General features: G+C 35.8%; 1 protein-coding gene across 3 annotated transcripts in view; it reads left to right on the top strand.

The window, feature by feature from the left end:
• Window positions 1-26,827, top strand: part of EFR3A (EFR3 homolog A) — a 114,183-nt gene that overhangs the window by 35,273 nt on the left and 52,083 nt on the right. The window contains exons 2-9 of one of the 3 annotated variants that reach the window (XM_059165605.1): window positions 3,804-3,880; window positions 8,154-8,281; window positions 9,454-9,604; window positions 10,526-10,647; window positions 14,944-15,093; window positions 15,662-15,799; window positions 21,886-21,964; window positions 25,845-25,980. In XM_059165605.1, the coding sequence (XP_059021588.1) occupies window positions 3,804-3,880; window positions 8,154-8,281; window positions 9,454-9,604; window positions 10,526-10,647; window positions 14,944-15,093; window positions 15,662-15,799; window positions 21,886-21,964; window positions 25,845-25,980 (981 nt within the window). Of the gene's footprint in view, window positions 1-3,803; window positions 3,951-8,153; window positions 8,282-9,453; window positions 9,605-10,525; window positions 10,648-14,943; window positions 15,094-15,661; window positions 15,800-21,885; window positions 21,965-25,844; window positions 25,981-26,827 lie in introns of all 3 variants that reach the window. The other 2 variants (XM_059165606.1, XM_059165607.1) reach the window with 2 other exon arrangements.

Below are 26,827 nucleotides of genomic sequence, written 5' to 3'. Positions count from 1 at the left end.
CTCGACAAGCCCTATGAATTGACTTCAACAAGGGAGTCAAACCCATTTCTGTGGCTGAGTAGGTCCAATGATTTCATTTTTCTTGTTCTTAAGATGTTTACAAGTACAGAATTGTCTTCTTTAAAGCTGCTAATAGTGTTTCTTTCGTGATTACTGATGCCACAGTCATTTTAAACTTATATTATCGTCACTATATGGTCATTTTATAGAAATCTCAGTAAATTGAAAGATTTTAATTCTGGTTTCATGTATCTTTTCTATAGTTGGTAACTTTTCGTTCGTAATAACTAGTCAGGAGGGTGTTTCTGTTTCATTTTGGATTTTCTGGAGAAACTCACTGTCATCATTCACTTCCCTGCATGGTAGAGCATCTGTAGTGTGAGTCAGCCCCATTCCTGCAGTCGTGGTCATTGGTGACTTGAGGGGAGCTAAAATGTTTAGTTTAGAAATTGTCTAGTACTTGCATGTGTTACGGCAGTTACCCTTTGAAGTCAACTGATGTGGGCTGGGCTCTGCTCCTTATTAGCTGGGTGATGTTGGACAAATGGCCTCCCTAAGCCTGTTCCCCATTTATCAGAGGGAGATGATGGTAACTGCTTCAGAGAGTTGGTGTATGAGTGAGGGATGTCGGAAAATACTTAGTATAATGGTGCACACATCATGCTCAGAAAATGACATTTTACTGCCCCCCCAAACTGATACTGATACTACTTCTGAAAACTTATTGTGAACCGTATACAGAATTTGTTGAATTTTTTTTTTTTTTTATTCTAGTGTAGTTGGCATACAATGTTACATTAGTTTCAGGTGTGACTTTTAAATGTTTCGTTTACAGCATAGATTTTCCTACTGTCAGGAAGATTATCCCTAGGGCCCTCAAACACCTGCTTACCCCTTGTAGTATCTTTTATTGCATTACTATAGCTACCATTTTATTGAATGCTTACTATATGTTACCCTTTTCATTTTTAATTTTCCCAGTAGGTACAAAGAAAGCATAACTGATGAGGAAGCATAGGTGTAGTAAGATAAAGTAACCTGCCCACCTGCTGGACAGGAAGAGACCTTGGGGTCACCCTGTCCTTTAACCCCATACTGCCTCTTTGGTATTTTCCTTTTTACTCCTGTTTCTCTTCAATAGACCTAAGCTTTCTGAAAGTAGAAGCTGGATGTGGTATGTATTCCAAGTTCACATCTTTTCTAAAAACTCTTTAAACTAAAAGCAATGGCCACGGTCGCCAAACTGTGGAAAGAACCAAGATGCCCTTCAACGGACGAATGGATAAGCAAGATGTGGTCCATATACACTATGGAGTATTATGCCTCCATCAGAAAGGATGAATACCCAACTTTTGTAGCAACATGGACGGGACTGGAAGAGATTATGCTGAGTGAAATCAGTCAAGCAGAGTCAATTATCATATGGTTTCACTTATTTGTGGAGCATAACAAATTGCATGGAGGACAAGGGGAGTTAGAGAGGAGAAGGGAGTTGGGGGAAATTGGAAGGGGAGGTGAACCATGAGAGACTATGGACTCTGAAAAACAATCTGAGGGTTTTGAAGGGGCGGGGGGGGGGGATGGGAGATTGGCGGAATCAGGTGGTGGGTATTAGAGAGGGCTTGGATTGCATGGAGCACTGGGTGTGGTGCAAAAACAATGAATACTGTTATGCTGAAAATAAAAATTAAAAAAAAAAAAACCTAAAAGCAATGTATGATTTCTGAAAGTGTCAATGTAAGTGAAACTTAATAGCTATTAAGAGTCTTTTCTTATTGAAAATAACATAATTTACCATTTTGACAGGGAATTTGAAGCAGTAAGAGTTGTTTTTCCATCCCTTACTGGTCTCTTTGCCATGATACAATTTGAATGTACTATATTTGGCCTTGCATTAGTGTTAGCAGAGCATTCATTTGAATCTTCTTACCAGGTTGCAAGCTTTTTTCATCATTTCACTACCTAGCTTGGTGCTCTGCATAATAACCACTCAATACATATTTGATTTTAATTTATTTTAGTTTATTAATATTTATCTCAAGTATTTTTATATTTGTCATAGTAGACAGAGAAATATGACTTTTGCTTACTTGGCTTTTCTCTCCCTCGCCTGCCCCTTCTTTTCCTCTAGTAATAGGACCAGTGTTTGCTTTTGGACTCTAAAAAGAGTTCAAGTGTTTTGATGTTCCTTAATCTGAAAAATTTTCCAGTGAACTCTTTGGAATTTTTTTTCTTCTGTTAATGTAGAAAACATCCTGAACAATAGGTAGCATTCTATATTATCAGCACATAGTGCCAAGTGTATATTGCTGAAATTAATTCCCTATTTTTTAATAAGTTCATAAACTCAAGGGCAGAGATCTTGTCTCTTAGCTTTTTTGTATTTATGGCATCTAGCATGGTCTTAGTTAGGCACATAATCAGTACACATGAAATAGTTAGATGTTGACTGATTTGACCACTAGTGTCTGTGGTGCTGTGGGAAGAGCATGGGGTTACAGAATTAAACACTGGGTTCTCACTCAGACAATGTTGTTGAGTAAGTTACTTGGTCAGTTCTGCTGCACTTCCAACTCCTGTAAAGTAATGGTAGTAATACTTCACTAGTTTTGTAGAAATGTTATATATGCACAGTGCTCTATGATCACTAAAGATGCTCTACAAATCTTAAGTCTCTCTTGTTTTTATCACTTTATTGACTCTGCTCCATTGCAAATCTGGACTCCGTCTTAACTTGTTTTGGTCAGTGCTGGACACTTGGTTGACATTTGTTATATGACTGTGTGCAAAAATGGTGCATACTTCACGAGCAAAGTGAGATCTGGAAAAGTTGTCTCTTGCATAACCTTACTGTGTGAGAGAGTAGTAGAAGTCTGCTTAGATCTGAGTTCTTTTAATTTCTAGCTAAAGCAGTATTTCATGCTATATTTTGGTTTCTGAATACATACAAAGGCACACTTACACAGAGACACACATCCTCCAGTTTCATAAATCATGGGAATAATTTTATAGTGACTCCAGACCAGCATTCCTGTTACTAGTTTGCAGGACAAGAAAACTAATCGCTCTCACTTACATAGTTCTTTCCAGATAACTGATGTGCTTTACCCAAGGCAATTTAGTCATTTAAGTGAAAGAATTGGAATGAACCCAGATATTCTGGATCCCAATCCATTGCTCTTACCAAGATACCCATAACTGAAACTATGAAGAGCAGCCTTTGAGCACTTTTGAAATTCCTGGACTTTCCTTTGAGGTGGTTTCCCCCTCTAGTATAGTTCTTCATATGAAGCATTATGTAGATACACGTATTAATTGTTTTCACCAGGCATAAGGGAGCGGACTGTTCCTCAAGACCAATGTGGCTGGGACTGTGAGTGGATCAGGCCAGGAAATGAGAATGTAAGGCTGGGGACACAGAAGGTGGTAGGAGATGAGATTAGAAAGGAAGTGAAGGGATACAAAATAGATAATTAGCTTTATAGGGTGAATTTGGTAGCACGTGTGGGTGTGTGTGTACCGTGTGTACACCTGTACACACACACCCCCCTAAACTATTTGATTTGGAATTTTGGACTAATTCATGAACATATTCACTTTGACCTGGTATCTTTGGGGAGGGAGAGGACGTTTTCCATTTCTTAGTCGGTAATAGAATTCGCATTCCTGTTTTCTGTTAGTGCCAATTTGCAGTTTTTCTTTTTCTTTTAAGTAACTCATTAATATTCAGAATCTGAATTTCTAGGTCAGATTTACAGTATGAATAATCTTTGTACTTTGTGATTTTATTTTTTTTTGACCAGGAGTGTGTTGCTGCTGTTCTGCTCTGCGTCCTCGCTACAAACGCCTGGTGGACAACATATTCCCTGAAGATCCAAAAGTAATTTGATCTACATCTACTGATCCTTCTCTTTGCTGACCCATCCTTACCCCCTGCTGACCTCCCTAAGGTTTCCCTAATTTCATTTTCTCTACTTTTACTCCTAAATCCCATCATGTACAGTGCTATTTTTAGCTTTATCTTTTTTTTTTTTTTTTTACTTTAAAATGACCCATGCTTGCTTGTCTAATTTTCAGAACCTTTTTACAGATTAACTGTACATTTGAAATGATGGACAGATGGTGTTCTCTTGTCTAGATGGTTCCTATATTTAAGTAATACTTTTCAGAAATTTTTGAACCTAGTGCCAGATTATTTGTACGAAATGCTAAGAATACAACTGTGAACATAGAGATGGTTTTCTGCTCTCGCTTAGCTCACAGATAAGGAAATTGGCAATTACAATATTTTGTGAAAGAATGCTGTAATAGAGAGATGAAGTACAGGGCGCTTCTGGAGTAGGTTTGAATGATGCTTAATGTGGGCCTGGAGAACAGAGACCTTTAGGAAATGAAATCTAAGCTAAGATCTGAAGAGTAAATAGTTTGGCCACACAGTTTTCAAAGGAGAATTGAGAAGTAAAGGAATAATATTCCAGACAGTTTGTTCTCTTTTTATTTAAATGCTTGTACATTTTTTATAGCCATTACTTTATTATGGAAGATTACTGTTTTCAGAGGAACTGAATTTGAATGATTTTGTTTGGCACTGTCCTGGGTTTCCCAAGATTCCTTTAGTCCAGTGTTAAATGGATATGAACAACAACAACAACAAAATGTTAGATTGGTTTAATTGCTTTATTTTAAAATGTAGCTGGGACACCTGGTTGGCTCAGTCCATAGAGGATACGATTTTTTATCATTGGGCTGTAGGTTCGAGTCCCCGTTGGGTGTAGTGATTACTTAAAAATTAAAAAAATGTTTGCCAAGAAAATAAATAAAATATAGCCAATTACAGAAACCTTTTGGCTATCTTAACTTTTATATATTTCATGGTATGTGAAATATCTCATTTTTTAATCAGATTTGATTTAAATATTCAGCCAGTTAGAAGAGGTTAATTTGTTATATACTGTTGGCTTCCATATGCCTAGATAATTTGTGGCAGATTGAGACCAAAGATAAGGTACCCATCTTTAGTAGCTTTCCATCCATTGACTGACATGAAGCAACAGCATACTAAATATGAAGTCCTAAGGCAAAAGTCAGTAAGCAAAATTTTAAGTAAAACAGGTAGTAAAGTTTTTGCCTTTAAAGCAGAGAGGTTTTACTGTGGTTTGGCAATCTCTGGGAAGCTTTCTCTGAGGAAATGAGATTTGCTGGGTTTTGAAGGATGTGTTGCCATCTGGAGAAGTGAGATTAGTCTCTTTGTTGCAAGTGAGGGGCCTTTAGAGAAAAGGCAGAGGAGTGCAAGAGAAAGCAAGGGGTACATTTGAGATTAAGAGCCTTCAAATGGAGGTTTATATAGCCTCATTGTAGAGGGTAATGGGTGGTAATCACGTTGACCACGATTTCTGATTTGAAATTCCAGTCATGTCATTTAATAGACTGAATATTCAGATCACTGTCCTGAGGAGTCCGGGGCATACGGTTACTGAAGATAAGGTGGAGGCCAGATTATGGAGGAAAGTGAGTGACAGACAAAGCTTCTCCTACTTTAACTCCTAGGCAGTGAGAGAGTTTTGAACATTTGTGACCATGGGAGTGATGACAGGTAGATTAGATTAGTGATGACAGGTAGAGAATGGTTATAGAAAGAATCTTTATTTTTGCAAAGTATTGATTGATTGCCAAGTATTTAGATAAGATTTGTTCAAATGGAGATCTGTAAAGTAAGATTTAAAAAAATTTATATAAACCTTGCATACATGTGGCATTTATAACCCTTTGACCTTATTTGTTGTTTTTAATTTATTGATCAACAATAAAAAATCATGTAGTAGATCCCAAATAGATCAGGCATACTGCCCAGAGTACAGAGGTCTATATGTTAAGTTCCTGCCTTCAAAGAGTGATCTAATGAGGGGGACCAAACCAGGTCTTAATAATTACTAGCCTTGTGATCTTGGGCAGATACCTCAGTTTCTCATCATGAAATAGAAATTACAAATAGTGCCTATTTCATAAGATTCTCATGAGGATTAAATGAGTTAATATAATTCTTTGCTCATGCTTTCTTCCCTAGTGTCTATGACTGTACCTGGTGCATAGTTAGCACTTGACAAGTATTTACTTATGAGTGAGAAACAATCTGATAATGAGTGAGAAATAGAATGATAAAATATAATCTAGATAAGTACAGTGAGCTAAAGGAACATATAGGAGGAGCCTCTTACCCAGTCTTTGAAAGTTGGGAGGGTACATTGAAGGCTTTTTGGAGGCCCTTGAGACCTGCAGGATGAGTAGGAGTTACCCAGGTGAGCTAGAGAAGCATCCCCAGGCAGAGATGAGTTGAGTGAGAGGAGTCATACAGACTGATTCCGTCACTTGCTGCTGTTGATAATGCTGAAAAGCAGAGCAGTGATTGCCTGGAGAGGAAGAGATGCACTGCAAAGGGCATGATGAATCTTTTGCAAATGATAGAAATGTTTGTATCTTGTTTTTTAGTGGTGGTTTCACTGATAAACAGCTGTCATAGTTCAAATTATATACTTAGGTATAGTTTATTGTGTATAAATTTTTTCTCAATAAAATTAGGAATTAAAAAAATGGATGAGAGGATGTCAGATTTAAGTAATGATGTGGAAGAACTAATACAGAGGGAGGGTTAAAAAACCAGGAAAGAGAGAGGCTGACTTGATGGAGCCAGATCCTGGCCCGTGTGAAGCAAACAGCAAGAACATAGGTGAACTGATTTCTCCAAGACAAGTCCTCCAAAAATAGGGCACTTTGACTTTGCATGGGGCAGTGTTTCTTCAGGTTCTGTTGACCTTTTGATCCAGCTACTTCTTTGCTCTTGGATTATCCTGTGCATTGTGGGATGTTTATTAGCCCCCCGGCCTCTATTACAGATACTAGTACACCCACCACCCAGCTTTGACAACCCATAATATCTCCAGTCATTGCCCTGGGGGAGTGAAGTTACCGTGGTGGAAAACCACTAGTTTAGAGGGCACTGAGAAAGCAGGGGTGTTTTTGCCAGTAAATCCTAATCTGATGGCTTCCATCTTTGAGAAGGAAAAGAGCTCATTTGATGTCAGAGAGGGAAGAGAGGTGGCAAAGTAGCAAGTTTGAGGAAAACCCAGTAGAAAAAAATAGGTTGGTGATGGAGCGATGGCAAAATAGCCAGAGAATATGGAGGGGTCAGTTGAAAATGCAGATTTTTAAAAATTTTTAGTTGTAGATTCATCATTTAACATAATTTTTCTGTCTCTCTTTCTATCTCCTCTAGCAATCCTAAATAGCATTTAGTTAACTTGGACTATATAGGACCAAAACATTTTAGGCTGATAATTGATTTGTTGTCTGAGGGTGGAGAGTACCATAAGACCTGTGGCCTGTCACCTTTTAGAGGGGAGAAACAAGTGAAAATTTGCCACTCCCACACTGGGGTCCTCTTCTTGTTTTTTTAATATGTTGGCTAAGCAGAGATTCATGCAATTCTTAATATCTTCTCAGTTATTAATTAAAAGAAGTCTTTATAATGATATCAACAAGTTTTGAATCATTTTAACATGTTCACTGTTGTAAGGAGTAAAATAGGCTTAACAACAGTGTAAAATTTTAAAATCGAAATAAATTTGTTTGAGACCTTTTCACTAAAATACAACCATTCCTGGGGTCCCTGGGTGGCTCATTTGGTTAAGTGTCTGCCTTTGGCTCAGGGATCAAGCCCTACATGGGGCTCCCGGCTCCATGGGGAACCTGCTTCTCCCTCTCCCTCTGTCTGCTGTTCCCCCTGCTTGTACGGTCTCTCTTTGTCTCAAATAAAATCTTTTAAAATATAAATAAATAAAATACATCCCATTCCCTATATACTGTAGTTAGTTGAGCTGTTTCTCTATTTAGGAAGGTGTTAGAACAATTCATTGCTTGTGAAGATACTTTTAAGTATTCTTCCTGAATAAGGGCATTTCTTTAACTTTCTGGAAATTCTATATCCAGAATTGTGACTATTTACAGTAAGGAGGTTATAGCCAGAAAGGTTCAGCATAAATAATGGATTAATCATGCAACCCAAAAAGGGGACATGTGAAGGAAACAATGCTTAGAAGTAAAAAATAACTATGAAAATATAGATAGCCTATTTATCTTGCCGTTCTTCTTATTTTTAGGATGGCCTTGTTAAAGCCGACATGGAGAAATTGACATTTTATGCAGTATCTGCTCCAGAGAAACTGGACCGAATTGGTTCTTACTTGGCAGAAAGATTGAGCAGGGATGTTGTCAGACATCGTTCTGGGTAAGAAAACTAATTGCTGCTAATACTATGTCTCTGAAAATTCTTCCTAAGTTAAATAATTCTGTACATTTTTTGGTCATCGAGTCATGCAAAGATGATATGTGGAAGATAAAACCTTGTAACATGTTACAAGGAAATATGTATACTGTATAGATGTTTGCAGGTTTTATTACTTTTCTGATGGTCATGTTTTAAGAATAGACATGTGAGTTAACAGAGTTGCCTTTAGCTTAAGCATCCGTTGATATTTGGTATTCTAATATTTCTGTAATGGAAATAATAGAAATTGACTCCCTTAATGTTTTTTCCTATCGGTAGAATAATAAAAGAGAACATTAGGCTTAGATATTGAGGTCCAGAGAATGTAAGCATGTTGATTTGGAGCTGTGCTAGCTGTATACCTACCTATAAATCAGGGTCTGCCATCCTACTCCATTCTCTATGCTTGAACAATAGTAACTTGGATAATTTGGATTATAAGTACTTTTCCATATTCATTTTATGATCCTTGTTTCTTAGAGTACTCCATTCTTCAAGTGATACTTGTTTTCTCTACTTCCATGTGGTTACCTCTTAAAACATTTTAGCAAGTCTTACAGTTATTGAAACAAAGTTATTGAAAGTTAATTTTAATTTTTAAAATCTGATGAATTGTAAGGTTAACTTTATGAAATGTTTCCTTATGAGACTCTTATGAGTTTCCTTATGAAACTCCTTATGTTTCCTTATGAGACCAACAACAACCAGTTGTTGCTGGTGACGTTTTTTACACTCATTTACAAATACATATAGATTATATTGGAAACTTCGGGCACATTGCTTATAGTAACTCCTTTGGGTGAGGTACAAAGATAGATGGTTAGAAATCTGGAAAATAGAAAATGTCCGTGTTTCCAAAGAAAAATATACACAAAGCTAATGTTAAGCTTTAGAAGAGTTTAGAAAGGAGACTGTGTGGTGGTAGTATAGTATAGTTTCTGTGTACTTCAGTATGAGGGTTATTATATAATCTAAGATCATTACTGTTTGTGAGAAGTAAGATTTCACTTAGGAACTACTAAATTTGCCTTTTTCCTTTCTGTGCATTTACATTTGATTATCTCAATGAAGAAGCACCTAAGAGAATTTGGAGAGCTAGTAATCTTTTGACATTATCTTTCTCTTACACTTAGGTATGTTTTAATTGCTATGGAGGCTTTGGACCAGCTTCTTATGGCTTGCCATTCTCAGAGCATCAAGCCATTTGTGGAAAGCTTTCTTCATATGGTAGCAAAGCTGCTAGAATCAGGGGAACCAAAGCTTCAAGTTCTTGGAACAAATTCTGTGAGTAGAACTGTTCTCTTTCAGTTTAATTAGCATATCTAGATTGATCTCTTCTTAGAATGTTTTCACCTGATAAAAACAAATGCTCTTGTCAGGGGATGTGGACAAACAATGCAAAGGTGGATGATTAGAACACTGTCTCTAGGGGTGCCTGGCTCTTTTGGTTCTTTCGGTCAGCAAAGCGTGCAACTCAATCTTGAGGTTGTGCATTGGAGCCCACTTGGAGTATAGAGATTATTTAAATATAAAATCTTAAAAAAAACCACAAAAACAAAAGCACTCTCTCTAGCTTTTTCTGTTGCTTCTTGTGAAATCTGTGATACAGCCCATGATTGAGGAATAAAATTTTCTGCAGGTTTGGGACTAACTGAGGTTATCCTTGAAGCACAGTCAGTGTCTAGGAAATGGAGAAGAGCTTTTATTTTATTTTATTTTTTAAGATTTTATTTATTTATAACACAGAGATAGTGAGAGAGGGAACGCAAGCACAGGGGAGCTGGAGAGGGAGAGGCAGGCTCCTCACTCAGTGGGGAGCCCAACATGGGGCTCAATCCCAGGACTCTGGGATCATGACCTGAGCCAAAGGCAGACACTTAACAACTGAGCCACCCAGGCGCCCCTGGAGAAGAGCTTTTAGAGTAAGACCTTTTCTTTTAGAGAGTGGGCTCACTCACTCAAAAGGAACTGGGTTAAAGTGTTAAAGGTAATATTTATAATGCTATATTCTTGATTTTTCTCGTTTGTTAAAAAAATTCTTTTGTATGTATATAATGTTTATGATTTTTGTATGTTTCGCTTGATGCTTATTTGGATAGTTCTTGTTAATGTAACAAATAATGGATGAAAATAAATGTGTTCCAAACGTTCCAAAAGGTGATAACATGTTTATATTTTGGGGGTTTTTTTGTGCCTTTTTTTTAGTTTGTCAAATTTGCAAATATTGAAGAAGACACACCATCCTATCACAGACGTTATGACTTTTTTGTATCTCGCTTCAGTGCCATGTGTCATTCCTGTCACAGTGATCCAGAAATACGAACAGAGTATGTATTATTTTACTCTTTGACTTATTATTCAGTAGACTCTGCACCCAGCATGGAGGCTTAAACTCACGACCCTGATGAGATTAAGACCTGTGCTGAGATCAAGAGTTGGATGCTTACCCGACTGGGCCACCCAGGCACCCCTACTCTGTGACTTAAAGTCTTAGAGTAGTTTATTAATGAGTTCTGTGTTTTGATTACCAGAAGACATAATAGTATATTACATAACTATTACCAAAGGAAATGGGAAAATACACACTTTTTTTCTTGAAATATGACTTTATATCACTATTAAAAAGGACTGGCTGAAGTAGTCCAACTGAGACTGGTTTCTCAGTTTAGGCTTTTATCTTCTTCTTATCTCTGTTTCTTGTTCCTTTATGGAATATGAACTCCCAAGAGGACAGGGTCCTTGTTTTGAGGCCTGGTGTATCACTAGTTTGAATGGTGCCGAGCACATAGTAGGCTCTCAGTAAGTTCTTTTTAAATGAATGCATACGTAAATTGAACGAATGAAAGAATATTACTGAATCATTGTCAGTCTTAGTTTATCCTAACAACTGATTTGGGTATTTTTAAACATTTTTAAACTTGTCAGTATCTGGAATCAAATACTTAAACTGCAGGCACAGTCTATAGATTGATATATATGTGGAAATGAGAAACTAAAGTTAGGAATTGAAATCAAAATGAATCTGGTAAATAAAAAGTAGTTGAGCTTTATGATACTACACCTGAAAAGAAAGAAACTAACCTGAATTCAGAGAGTTATTGTAGGCAGTTTGAAGTCAAGATTTAGCATGTTTGTAATTTTTAGTTTTCTTTTAAAATAAGGGATGTGCAGATATATAACTAGCTTTTAATGTGCAAACTTACAATGTTGGTTTATACAAAGCAAAACAAATGTAAAAAGTTACTTTAACGTGGAGAAAGAAAGCTGAGAAGGGATTTACTAGTTGTTTTCAGATACAAGCACATTGTCTGACAGGTCATAGGTATAATTTCCCCTCAGTTTAGTATTGGCCAATTTGAATTATGCGGTTACTCTTTATTATGAGTGTAGAGCCTTAGAAAGATAGAGGTAACTGTAACTGTCTTTCTAATTTCCTTTTTTTTCCAGTTACCATTAAAATCTTTTTTTTTTTTCCCTCCCTAAAGTACATTTAAAATTTTTTTAAATAAAATTTCCCCCTCTTCTGGGCTGCCTGGGTGGCTCAGCAAGGGGTCTGCTTGAGGTTCTACCTCTCTGTCTTCCCTTCTTCCAGCGTGCACACACACATACCCGCTCTCTCTCTCAAATGAATCTTAAAAAAAAGAAATAAAAAAATTTTTCTCTGTTCTCAAAGGCTGACGTTAACTTATTAATGGGGCAAAAAGGTATAAAGATTACCTAAAGAAAAGGATAGATTTTAATGATTTTGACAATTTTGTTTTCTTTTAAAATATAGCAAATATATCGAATGTAGTATTTCTTTTGTTTAGTATCGTAAGGATTACTAAATATACAGATATTTCTCAAATTTTGATTGACGTGAGTTTCACATATAAACCAGTGTAGGTGAAAAGTGTTTGTGCTATCCATAGTTATTTATGAAATTTAGGGGTGTCTGTATGGCTCAATTCGGTTAAGTGGCTCACTCTTGATTTTAGTTCAGGTCCTGTTCTCAGAGTCTTGGGATTGAGCCGGGCATTGGGCTCCATGCTCTGTGGGAAGTCTGCTTGGGGATTCTCTCCTTTCCCACCCCTGTCTCAAATAAATAAATAAATCCTTAAAAAAAAAAAAGTTCAAAATTTATTACTTAAGATGCCTTATTTTTAGGTATGTACTGCCCCCTAGTGAAAGATCTTGTCTTTTGAACACATTTTCATCTAACATTTTCCACTAATATTTATAAAAAGAAACTTGAAATTTTCTAAATACAAATGAAAGGCTTGATGGTACTTTTTTCTGAGTCTTTCCAGAATTATATATTTGAAGTTGCAAAATGACATTTTGTTTGAATCAGTGAGATAAATGAGTATGTTAAAAAGCTTTTAAGATTCAAGGTTTGTTTTTTCCCACTTGGTTTTAAATAAAAGTGCTTTTGGTTTTCTTCAGGCATAACTGAGTTATCTGTCATTCCCTTTTTTTTTTTTTTTTAAGAAAAACTGTATCAAATAGAATTCAGGGGACTAGGAAATGGTGCTGAAAACTTAAAATTTTCTTAACATATTTGCCTTGCAGAAATGGTTCTACCTGTAAAGTTCTACATCATAATCTTTTTTTTTATAAAGTTTTTTCTTTTTTTTAGGATTTTATTTATTTATTTGAGAGAGAGAGACAGAGCATGAGAGGGCAGAAGGTCAGAGGAGGGAGAAGCAGACTCCCTGTGGAGGTGGGAGCCCAATGCAGGACTCGATCCTGGGACTCCGGGATCATGACCTGAGCCGAAGGCAGCTGCTTAACCAACTGAGCCACCCAGGGGCCCTGTACATCATAATCTTAATTATTAAACTCTAATTTCCTAAGCAACCTTCAGTTATGGTAGCAGTCATCTTTGTCATAATAATGATTAACAATAGCAGGAGCAGCTAACACTTATTGAGTAATGTGTGCCAGTTTAATGTTTTATTGGGTAAACACTGTAATGAATTAGCTGATTAACTCATTTAGATCCTTACAATATTCTTGTGCTTTAGGCAAAATTCCTTCATGGCTAGCATATATTGGTTAGGCCAGATCTAGATCTGAATTGGATGCCAGCTGTTTATCTGTAGTAGCTATAGATCCTCCTCCTTTTGAACAAAGGCATCACCATCTGCTGCCCTCCATTTAGGCTGCTGTGTCATGAGGCATCAGCCATCCTCCTGGTGGCATCTTGTTCATGTGCTCCGTGCCACCTTGTGCTTAGTCCTCTCATCACCCAAGGAGTGATGACAGGCACACAAAGCAGACACTGTGATAGTAATGTTAGTCTTGCTAGCTTGTGATAGCTGTACAAGAGTCTCTTAAGGCTTTGTTTTAGAAGGTGACATGTATAGACACAGCTTTGAAATAGGCAACATCTGTCTTTGTTTCCTGTTCACTTTCTTACCTCTTTAGGATCCTGTTATCCTTTTCTCCATCTGCCATTCCTGAATGCCTGTGTTATATCCTCTTGGATGAGCACAGTCACCCCCTTCCCCATAGCTTTCATTCTTCAAAATCCGTAACTTTTAGAAGACTGTTCTGGGTGAGCTAAATAAACCTCTCTTGGTGAATATTTTGGTAGTAGCAAAAAAGGGAAGTAAATAACAATCAAATTGGGCCAGAAAGAAGTTGTTTGGGGGCAAAGGGGTGACCAGGTAAGCTCTGCTTTTGAGATTCTTCCTCCCCAGCTTTTATATGCTGTTTTCTAATGTTTTTTCTTTTCATTCTTGAACCTGTAGACTTTAAAAAAAAAAGAAAAACAGAAGAGTGAGGAGGAGTGAAAAGCTTGAGGAAGTTGTGGGTTGTGGGTTGTGATGGGATAATAGGGCAAGAGAATTCTCTCCGTATGTGGATTTTCAGTCACACATATACATGGTGTGTACATATGTTAGTATACTTGGGTCTGTATGTTTAAACATGGCAGAGGTTGTCTGTACTCCCATTTTGATAGTTCTCATTTGTCACAGTACCTTTATGGGAACCAGCTTAGTCTTCTTCTCTGTGGACCGTGGGAAGTGAGAGGAGAGGTCCTTGGGGACAAACAGTGAAAAAGTCTGAGAAAGCACTGAAGGGAGTTCAAGAGGAGTGAGATCTTGTTTTCACTCAGCTTCTGAGACTTCCAGGCAAGAAATGGAAAGAATCTAGTTCATACTAGTTTAAATTATCGTCACCCCTTAGGAAAAACTAATGCTTTTGATTAAATTCTCTTTTATAAAAAATAATAAATAAACTTGATATTATTATACTTTACAGTCCCTTTAAACTTTAAATACTGATTTTTAAAAGATGGTATTCAGAGTAAATCTTGGGGCACCTGGCTGGGTCAGTCAGTAGAGCCTGCAACTCTTAATCTTGGGATTGTGAGGTTGAGCCCTGCCTGCATTTGGGGGGTAACGATTATATTAAAAAACTAAAAAAAAAAAAAAAAAAAAAAACAACACATAAAATAAATCTCTTTTAGAACTACCATATCTCTATCTTAGATTTTTGAGATATTAATTTCTTAGACTTGTGTTATTTTCATTTTGTTGACTTGCGATAACAGTATTTACTTGGCATCCATGTTCTTAGCTAAATAGGCAGACTTGTTAAATATTTTTCATGACTCAGTTTTTTCTTTTTTATAGAATCCGAATTGCTGGAATCAGGGGTATTCAAGGAGTGGTTCGCAAAACAGTTAATGATGAACTTCGGGCTACCATTTGGGAACCCCAGCATATGGATAAAATCGTGCCATCCCTGTTGTTTAACATGCAAAAGATAGAAGAGACTGACAGGTATGGAATAAAGATACTGGGGTTGAGGGTGTGTTATTTTTATATATGTGTTTGTGGGCTTGCTTGCCAGGATGAGCAAATTTGTCCTTAGTATTGTATAAGTAGTCTCATAAACTTGAATAAGTTTAAATATTCTCCTTTCTGAAAAAATTATTCATCTTTAGGCTTAGTAAACCACAGATTCTTACTGATACATTTAAGGTTTCATTTCTTTTAGAGTAAATTTACACTTGCTGCTTGTTGCTGAGCATCCAAATTGCTGTTTGAATTAATACTAAAAATTGCAAGTGTGAGAAATAGAAATCACAGCTGAACATCTGTTATTCTTTAGAGACCCGGGATGCTAGTTGTTAGGCAGTTAGAGCTAACCAAAATAATAATGATCGTAATTGCTATTCACTTTTTTAAACAAAAGGTTAGACTGTGTTTGTTTCTTATTCTTAGGTTGTTTTGGGAGAAAAGGAAAACATTTTAACCTTTCTGTGGAGTCAAGTCTGTTCTGTTAGCTGTTAAAACTGGTGTTAAAGTTCTTTCATGTGGCTTTCTTCATTTCCCTTTTATTTACCAGTCGCACAGGTCCTCCTCCCTCCCCTCCTGCCACTGACAAAGAAGAGAATCCCGCTGTGCTGGCTGAAAACTGTTTCAGAGAACTGCTGGGTCGAGCAACTTTTGGGAACATGAACAATGCTGTTAGACCAGTTTTTGCGTAAGGACTTGGTATTTTCCTGGTTATTTGTGACTGTGATGTATTGATTCTGTGTTCATTTCCTTGCAGAGGATGCTTTTTGCTGGCATGAGTGTGTTATTAGTGGAAAGTATAGCATTGTGGGAAGGGAATAGGAGTGAGGCTGACATCCTGTGTTTGAGTACTGTTCAGCCAATGCATCAGCATTTTCCCCTTAAAAATGAAATACAGTCACGTGCTTGATATCCTGTGCATCATTTACCAGGAATTTCTCCTCCCAGACCTTGAAATGTGTATGCACAGTAAGATACTAAACACTGTCCAAGTGTAATGTGTCTCATTTTAATAGCTTCTGTGGTCATTTCGTCCCAGTCCTTGGCTTCTGTTTCTTGGCTTTCTTTCTCCTGTGGCTGGACTGCCTTGGTGCATGTTCACATCTCTAAATTTCACCTTTTATCTTTGACTGGCCAGAGCAGGAATATTGAATATCTCATTGGTACATCTGGTCTTCCCTCAAGGAAAATACATTTGTGAACTTTGAGTTTCTCCACAGGCTTTTGTGTTCTAACTCAATCATCACATGATAGATCTACTGTATAATATTCTTTGTAATTTCTGGCCATTTTTACTAGTTTTTGCTCATCATTTGCCTTGTCGTTTTCTTTTCCCTACTGTAACATCTTGATGACACATATAAAAAGTAGTATAATATACCAGAATTCTTTACTTAAGGCAAATATTTGGGCTCAGAGTTGAGCTTTAGTTAATAAGAGTCTATAAGCCACAAAATTATATTAAAAAATCAGAGAATCATTAGGTTTCCAAAGGGATCCATGATTTTCCACTGCCCCCCGCCGAAAAAAATTGGGGTCTACTGTTTAATGACTCTGTGGGTTTATGGAAATGCTAGTAAGGAAGTAAAATTATATCAGATATAACTAAAGGCAGATTTATTGTTCAGTGTCCAGGCCTACTGATTTAATTTCTCAGATTTCAGGTTTTTGTCTTAATACTCCTCTTAGCTGGGAGGTACTCTGTATAAGCCCTTAAAAATCTAGAGAGGGATCCTGAGAGAAAGAAGCTCCTAAATTAGCTCTGCTTGAGTTGGGTAGCCTGAAGCCACCATGCTTTTCACTATGTAGAACTTAGTGGACTTAAATCTTGATCATGTATTAGTTAATTAAGTTGTTAATTAAATATTTAATTATATGTTAGCTATTTAGTGAGATAATTAAATATTAAGTGCCCTCTCTCAGTAAGATACTAGATATTTTGGAGAATATATACATGGATAAAGCTGTCCTGTCCTTGGCAAACTTTTGATGGATAATATACATGCATAATAATTGTCATATGTAGGTTATGAGGAAAGGTAAAAAAGTGCTATAGCAGTTCAAAATAAAGAATTCAAGTCAAATTTGGGATATTGGGGGTGATCTTTTTTGATACTTAGGTGGGTAAATAGATTTTAGCTGGTTGAGAGGCCTGAGCAGAGGCAAAGAAGTGTGGACTCTGAGAAGTAGAGATTAGTTGACGCCATTGGCTGGAGTGTCAGAATTGAAGGGGGTTGGTTGGTGTAAGATGAGAGAAATATAGTTCAAGCCGCACCATAGAGATCTCACAGTTTTATATTTAAATCTGTAAGGAATTGATGATCTTAGCTCAAAGGTGTGAAATGGCCAGAACTGCCCTTTGAGAAAGTTAATCACATGAGCTCTGAGGTGGGTTTGAGCCAGGGCCAATGTGTTAGTAGGTTACAATAATAAAATTCTCGACAAGAAGGTACAAGAACCAGGAGTAATTGGTACCATGCTAGAGGAGGTAAATAAAGTTCAGTTTTCTGCCTCTTTAGCAAACTGGATTTTGAACTTGTAGAACAGTAGTGGTACATTTTAACTTCAGGTAATTTTATAGCTTCTTTTAGTGCTAAATGACTTACTTTAGGAAGTTTTACTTTAAACCTGCAATTTTCTATTTTTTTTGGGGGGGGTGGGGAGAAACATTATTTCTTTATGTACTATTCTTAAATACTGAAAAATGTATCCTGTTGTATTGATTGTTTATTAAAAATGTGATATTCAAAATTTCTATTAAGTCACTTATTTTCTTACTAGATCAAATAATGGTTGAAATAGAAAACCTACTTTAGTGTCTCACTAAAGCATTTTTTGCAAGTAATTTCCCAGGGCAATTTTTTCTTCTTAAGAGCTACTTTTTGTAGTCATTCATTAACTAGAAATAAAATGCTTTTGTTAGGAGATGAATCCTTCTTACTTCTGGAAGACTTCTGTGAGGTACTAATTTTGCAAAGTATGCTACACTGTTTTCATTTTTATTTTTACTTAAAAAATTACTTAAAATGTCATTGAAAATACTATTCTTAGTGCATACTTTTTTATATATTCTAAAGTTAATTTAGCATTGAAAGAAAAATTTATTAGCATGAAGGCAAATGTGATTTTAATAACATATTTTCTATGTAGAATAGTTTTGCCTTTTTTTCTTAAGTAGGCTCCATGCTGGGCCTGAACTCACAACCTTGACAGGACCTGAGTTGAGATTAAGAGTTGGATGCTTAACCTGGATGAGCCATCCAGGTGCCCCATGGCAATTTTTATTTGCAGAGATTTTTAACTTTTACGTAGTTGAAGGTATTTCTTTTTAAATTATTAGGATTAGGATTGCCTGTTTCATATTTTATAAATAATGGCTCTGATTTTTTTAACCAGAATATGTTCAGCTCAAGATTTTAATTTTTGAGAAATTTAATAGATTAGGATTAAAGTACAGTACATTTAGTAGTTAGAGATGTATTTTAGTAAGGTGTGGTCACTCAGTTATCACAATTCCGTTTTGAAATTTTTGAACATAGAAAATTTATCTGACTTTTTAGAGCAGATGTAACATCAGTGTTCACTGAATACTTGGGCAAAAATTTGGGGTGTTAGAGTAGCAGGGAAAAAGAGATAAAGATTGAGATTAAAGTTGATGTTGTACAAACAACTGTGCTTAGTGATTTTGCTAGCTTTATCTCATTTATTCCGCACAGTACAGTTACCCTCTGCAGGAAGGTACTGTCACTCCTGTCTTACAAATAAATGAAAGGCTATGGCCCATAGCTCTAAACTTTGAAATTCTTTGCATTGATTGATTCTGAACCTGTAAAGATTTCATAAGAAAATTTTTATATGTAAGTTGCTCCTCAACATTTATAAAATCCTGTTGAAATTAAAATTTGACATTTGGAGACAAAATTAGACATTCGGTTGTAGAATGCCAACAGCTGTGATAAAAGATAAAAGCTCATCATGTTTCCTAAAGTTTTTCAACAGAGAGAACTCTGGTATGTTTGATGTTTGGTTGTCTAAAAGTAACTTCAAGTAAGAACCAGAAGTTTCTTTGAAGTCACATGTTTCATTTTATAAGTGATTGAGAATTTTGCATGTCATTATGCAGTGTCTCCATGATTTTTTACATATATAAAAATAAGACATTTTCTTTTTTCTCAAAATCTAAGTGAAATTGTTTTTGTGCTGAGAGAAATAGTAGGGTGAAAAAAAATTTTAAGATTTTATTTTTGTTTATTTGTCAGAGAGAGAGTGAGCACAAGAAGGGGGAGTGCCAGGCAGAGGGAGAAAGAAGTAGGCTTTCCGTTGAGCAAGTAGCCCAATGTGGAACTCGATCCCAGGACCCTGGGATTATGACCTGAGCTGAAGGCAGATGCTTAAAGAATGAAAATGTTTTGCTTCATCTGACCTCAGCCTGACTGTGCTTATAGATCTCCCACTAGCATCCATACTGTAGAATTAGAACAATTCAAATTATTAGAATTATTCTTGTTCAAACTGTATATATTTTGTGCCAGTTCTTGTTTTAGAAGTGATTGAGTTAAATTCATTTTTTTTTTTCGCTTTCAAAGATTTCACCCAGTTTATAGCTCTACTTTATCTTCCTTCTTGTGTATCAGAGCCGGCTCAAACTGAAACTCCTTACCTGTTTTGCAAAGATAGTAGAGTAATAAATTGTATATGTAAGTCCAGGATAGTGGTTTTCAGAAGTTAATTGTACTTAAAAATTTCTGGATGTGTAAGATCTTTTGCCCCATGGTTCTTGGGACTGGGACACAGTAGAGAGCCCTGAAATCTGCTTGTTGCTGTTTTTAACCAAATCCGAAGGTGATTTTGATACATGTTGTCTGAGAAAAATGATTTGAGAATCACTGGTTCTGTATTTGGAAATTCCTTCCCTCTTCCTTTCCCCTTACTACTAAACTACTAGAAAAAATAGTATCTAGTTGTCGTGGGTTCCATTGCAGTCTGACTGCTACTCGAGCCAGTAGCTCTTGGTGGGGCTCTTCTTACAAAGGTAACAAGCACACAGAACCTGTAACATTGCTTTGCTTTTCCCTCCATGTAATGTGTTGCTGCTTGTCCTAGACAGCCTAAATCAACATTGCCTTTAGTTACGAATTTAAATATATATATAAACACCTGCCAGGGTATAGACTAATGGCTTGAAAGACCATAACCAAAAGAATTATTCAACCAAATTTACCATTTCTTTTCTGAAAACTGAACTAAAATAAGGACAAAATAAATGTAAGAAAATGAAGTTCTGATACAAAACAATTTAAATTAATTCCACCAGAGCTAAGTCACTGGTTTTAAATGATCATTTTAAATGATTCATATTATCTAGAGAACAGCCATAAATACTGACATTCATTACCTATTCTGTGCCATATACCATGCTAGGTACTTTTACATGAGTTCTTGTTTAATCATTCCAACAGCCTTTTAAGGACACTGAAATTCATGAGGTGAGATCATTTGTCTGAAGTGACAGTTCCTACGTGGCATTCGAATGCCGGGACTTAACCCCATTTTCAAGAATCCCATACCATTTTACCACTCAGCATGATGTTTGTGGAGCCTTTTTTTATTTCTTAGATAGAGAACTTGGCTTAAGAAAATTCTGTCTTATTTCTAGTTTGCTGTCAGTTTTTAAAATCACAAGCTTTTGCTTTTACATAATTTTTCTGCTTTGAGTGTTCTTAGGAAATTAACATTCATTTTTATATAAAATTTAAAAGTTTAACACTCATTTTTTTGGTGTAAAGTTTAATATTTTCTTTTTCTCCTTTAGGAATACAAGGTTAAATTCTTTTGTCTTAATGTCTACTTCCAGCTAGTATGTTTTTCAGTTTCACAAATTAAGTATTATGTTTTTCAGTGTTTGTGTGTATTTTAACTTGTATATTGTTCAGTTTCGTTGCTCAACTTTCCTTTTTGCCTTTCTGTTCTTTATTCTGGATCATTTTTATTTCTTTCTTCCTGAAGTAAGTGCTCCAGAAATGGCTTTATTGCATGTCTTTATTTTATCCACATTGAAAGTTTTGCTCAGTGTATAATACTAAGCTGAATTAATATATTCAGTACTCTAAGAGTATTATTCTGTTCTTTTCTGCTTTCTGTTGTTGCTCCTGGTGAGGGATCTATGAATCCAGTTCTGTTTCCTTTAGAGGTGAGCTGTTGTTGTTCCTCTTGGACTCCTGTTAACCTTCTCTTTATCTTTTCTTTTTTTTAAATTTTTATTTGTTAGAGAGAGAGAGACCGAACACAAGCACAGGCAGACAGAGTGGCAGGCTAGAGGCAGAGGGAGAAGCAGGCTCCCTGCCAAGCAAGGAGCCTGATGTGGGACTCGACCCCAGGACACTGGGATCATGACCTGAGCTGAAGGCAGCCGCTTAACCAACTGAGCCACCCAGGTGTCCCAACCTTCTCTTTATCTTGATGGGATTCCTAAACCTGAGGATTAGGGTTTTGGTCTTTGGCTGATTGTTTTTAATTAGAAAACTTCTTAGCCATTGGCTCCTCAAATGGAGCTCACTCTCATTGGATGCTTGTTCTTCTGAAAACCTGGCTAAAAGTGTTTTAAGGTCTTTTCCATTTTTACTTCATGGCTCTTAAGCTCTCTAACACATCATTCATTCCTTTGCTTCTCTGTGCTACATTTTAGAATACAATTTTACATATTGTTAAGGGTTCTACAGGAAGAACATGGAATGAAAAAGGGAATTCTTAAAGTAATTTTCTTGTTAATTACAGGCATCTAGACCATCACAAACTATGGGATCCCAATGAATTTGCAGTTCACTGCTTTAAAATTATAATGTATTCCATTCAGGTAAGTGTTGGTTTATCATATTTAAGTAATTTTGATTCTGTATGTCTCTGTCATCAGAGATGTAGAACACTGTAAGATATGCAACATGTTCTTATTTTGTTCTTTGTTTCATTTTTACTTACCACTTATTTTTTTTATTTGCAAATATGAAAAGATATTTACTAAAAAGAAAAGATTTCATGATGATGCAGTTTATTACTAATTTATTTGAATATTTTTATTGTGTATATATATTTCACTGATAAACTGGTATTGGAACTGAAATTTATTACAAGTAGCTTATAGCTGATAATAAATAGCATTTACTGAGCTTTTACTATGTAATAGTACATGTATTAACTCCCTTAGCGTATAATAGAACCTCACAATGAGACACTTTTATCTACTGCAGAGCACCACACCTTGGTTCTCTTTGAAACCTGAACAGACCCACATAGCTCTTAGTACAAGTGGGATTTTAAGTCTTTTTTTTTTTTTTTTTAACACAGTCTTTGTTTTTTTTATGCCCTACAAAGTCATCATTAATTCAAAGGAGATAAGGTAGAGTAAGAAAGGAACATGGCAGGTCATACCAGGATTCCCTTCGTAGACCTGCTGTTTACGGTTGTGTGAACTTGGGCAAATTATTCCTCTGTGTTCTAGTTTTTAATTTCTGAAAAGAAAACTTTAATGCCTGCATTGAGTTATTCATTTATATTTTAAAATAAAAGTACCAATTTATCACATGCTAGCTGTACTATGTACTGTGCACATAATCTATTTGCTTTCCTGCTTTTAATTCTCATTTTATGTAGTAGATATTGTTACTGTTCCTCTTTTGCAGATCAGAAAACTGATCTTTAGAGCGGTCAGGTACCTCACTGAAAGGCACACAGGTAGAAAGTGAAGTCAGGATTCAAATTCTGGGTATTCTGTTCCACAAGTTTTGGGGTAAATCAACGAGTAGGTTAACGCTAGTGTACCATAATGTGGGTTTTTGATAAGTACTAGTTATTATAAAGCTGGTTTGGATGTGGTAGGATAATATAAAAAAAATTTATTTTTATACTTTTATTGAGTTGTAAATGATAGGTAACATTGTTTAGGTTTGAGGTATACAACCCAATGATTGGATATATTGTAAAATGATTACTGTAGTCATTTATTCAAGATGCATCACCTCACATAGTTTCAAGTATTTTTTTTCCATCTTATGAGAACTTTTAGGATCTTTTAATTTAATTTTAATTTAGTAGCTAAGAAGTTGATCTTGCAGTCTGTAGGTATAGTTAAGACTGTTCTCCTGGTCTTCTGTAGCCTTGTGTTTCTTAATTTGCCTTCCTCATTAAGATTTTGTTACTAAATGAAATTTTTTTGGATGAAGTAAACTAATAAATAAAGTCAAAGAAACTTAAAGAATCAGTAAATACTGGTTGATTCAATGTTCAGAAACTCCTGGTCCACAGCATTTCTTTGGAAATAGCTTTAAGTGTAGCATATGTTTTATGAAGTCCATGATTAAAAATTAAAAGGTAGAACCCAGTAGAATGGGAATTTCTGTTTCATAGAACTATCCCAATACATTTAAAACTTCTGATAAATTTGTTTTAATTGCTGTTTACTATCAAAATTATTTATGGGAATCATTCTTGGGGAACATTTTTTCTTCTCTACGCAAAACATTAACTAGCCTGACCAGTATTATATCCCTAAGGGGTTACATAGATAGAGTTTCAGGTAGTTTCAAAAATAATAGAGCATTTGTGGTAAAGAGAAAATATTTAAAGCTTATCTTTTGTGCTAAATTGATTTGTTGCAGGTTATAAGGTACTGTATTCATGAGCTGGACTCTGAGGTTGGGCTGAGATTCACGGCTAGGCTCTCCGTTAGAGTTTATGCATGACTTTGACAAGTTCCTTAAAAACCTGCCTCATTTGCACTGTGACGTACACAGTGTGATTGAGTTAGGCTGCTTCCTGGAACTGTTAGTTTGGACACATACTGTGTATAGAACAGTGCCTGGCACCTGCTTCTGAATGAGATGTTTTTGTTGTCATTTTTGTTGTGTTTAATTTAGTAGTAACATATTATCCCAGGAGTCACCATTTTAAAAGTAAATAATAATGGCTAGATTGAGTGCATTTCCTGTGGTAGACACAAGTTTAGGTTCTTTACACAAATGAATTCATCTAAGTGCCATAACAATCCTACAAAATAATTTTTTATTTTCTAAATAGAGTAGATGAGGAAAACTGAGGTACAGACAGGTTACGTAGTCCTTATTTAGGCTGTACTCTATTAAGCTATTAAATGATGGAGGCTGAATTTGAATTTGGGCAAATCTGACTCTAAGGGTTACAGATGTACTTAACCACCCTTTTGTGTTGCTTCTTAAAGCTACTCATCCATTACTGTTGCTTTAAACTTCAGTGTGAGGGTGAGTTTTACCACAGGTACACAATAGCTTGGTAAACCTGTGTTAGAAACTCGGTATAGAATATAATTAACATCATTGCAATTTGTTCCTGTCACTCCATGTGCTTTTCATCTATGGTGGAATTCTTGAGCTGTTGTGAACAGGTGCTATGCTTTGCTTAGGATAGCCCTGCTTTATATAATTATTAATACTCTCACTCTCTGAAGTGTCCTGGTTTAGACAATAAGTCACATTGCCATCCTGTTTGTAAGGCTCTGTTTGCATGAGGTTCACACATCAGAAGTATACAGCTTCCTGGGCAAGGAGTTCAGTTTCAAGTTTTATGTACGTGTGTATCTGTCTATCTCACATTCCTCTGTTTTAACACTGTAGAAAGTAAAGGTGAAAATGCTTACCTTGGGTTGTTAAAAAACTAGCTGTGTTATGACAGAAATACCAGAAATACCTGGCAGTGAATTTGGTTATGTTGTTAGAGGTGGAGGGGAGTTCTTTTCTGCTTTTGAGCAGAGGATCCATTATGTGTTGGGCATTTCTTTTTTAATAAAAGACTACCCATTCCAAAGGAGAGAGAGGTAACCAGTCTGAAAACAGAGTGGTGGGGCCTGAGAGCAAACACAGATGTGGAGATCAGGGCCGTTGCGTATTTTGTTTGTTGCTGGATTTGTACAAACTGGTAGTAGACCCACTCATGATTCCTGGGTGTAATTATTAGTTTAAAAAAACAAAACTTTGCTACTCTGTTTAAAAAAAAAAAAAAATATATATATATATATATATATTCAATATAGTTCAACATTCTCTAGCTATCCTATTTTAGATACAGGTTTTAATATCCATTGTGATCAGATTTATATATCTATGATAAAATTGCCTTTGTAAATTGCAGATCTTCTGATATTGCCTTGATTTAAATTTAATCAGGTATACACCAATAACATTTTCCTTTTGATAGTGGCTTTTGATGAGATAGGAGTTTTGACTATTTAGTGTTGTTAGGAGTCCATAATGAGAAATAATATTTATCTAGTTTGGGTAGGAGAGAAGTGCTATATCTGTTTATTTTCGAAGATTTGTCCTATTATCAGATTTTAAGAGTATATAAATATTCTTTGAAATTACAAAGAATTGTGAGGATAATAAAACTTCTAATGAATCCTAGCCACTGTCAATATTTAGGTGTATATAATTGTAGTCCTATGTATTGTTTTAAAGAACAGAGTGAATTTTATTAATTGTAGTTTTTACAACTTGCTTTTTTTATACAGGGCATTCTAAATATTTTGTAGTATTTGTATTTAGTCTTAAAAAGCATGGGTTTGTAGTGGCTACATATTGTTCTGTAACAGGAATACCAGTCTCCTATAGTTGGACATTTAAGTGACACATGGTTTTCCATTCTTAAGAATCCAGCCAGTATGCATGTAACTGTTCATACATCTCTGTGTATTGTTTTGCTTCTTTTAGGCTCAGTATTCTCACCATGTAATTCAGGAGATCTTGGGACACCTTGATGCTCGTAAAAAAGATTCTCCACGGGTTCGAGCAGGTATCATCCAGGTTCTGTTAGAGGCCGTTGCCATTGCTGCTAAAGGTTCCATAGGTGAGTGTTAGCACAAAAACAAAACAAAATAAAAAAACTCAAAAAAAATTAATATTTTAATCTATTCTAGAATTTTTTTCGGTAGATATAGCAGTGTATGGAAAACTCCTTAAAAATAATGTTTTTAAATATGCTACAATTTCTCTTGGAATTTCTCAGACTTGTTTAGTGTATACTTAAGCATTTTCCACTATATCATTCTCTCCCTCCTCCTTTTTTCTAATGAAGAATTTTAGATGGAGGAGGAAATTGGCAGAGGCATAGGGGACCCTAGTTTCATCTGGTCCCTGAAATTCAGCTAGATAGCTATTAAATCATTCTGAACACCTGTGAACTCAATTGGAGATCTAAGAAAAGAATTGCTGAAATTCTACAAATAGAGAAGTGACCACTTTTTCAAGAATGACAGGATGGAAGAACTTACCACAAAAAAAAGACAACAGGAGGCATTACTGACTGCCAGGGACTTAAACATTATGGATAGAAATAAGATGTTGAAACTAGAGTTCGGAATAACGATCGTAAGATATTATCTGGACTTGAAGAAAGCATAGAAGACACTAGAGAATTCCTTTCTGGAGAAATGAAAGAACTAAACTTGAACAAGCTGAAATCAAAAAGGCTATTAATGAGATGCAGTATGCTCTCACTGCTAGGATAAATGAGGCAGAACAGAGAATTAGTGATATAGACTCATTTAGACCCAAAGACATCTCCAGACTGGAGGGCATGGAAATCCATTTATCATGCTAATGGGCATCACAGAAAAACTGAGGTAGCAATCCTTATATCAGACAAATTAGATTTTAAACCAAACACTGTAATAAGAGATGAGGAAGGATACTAT

The sequence above is a fragment of the Mustela lutreola genome, chromosome 3 (assembly GCF_030435805.1).
Source record: "Mustela lutreola isolate mMusLut2 chromosome 3, mMusLut2.pri, whole genome shotgun sequence".
NCBI lineage: Eukaryota > Metazoa > Chordata > Mammalia > Carnivora > Mustelidae > Mustela > Mustela lutreola.
The sequence above is the reverse complement of the archived record's forward strand: the minus strand, read 5'-3'. Positions and strand labels throughout refer to the sequence as shown.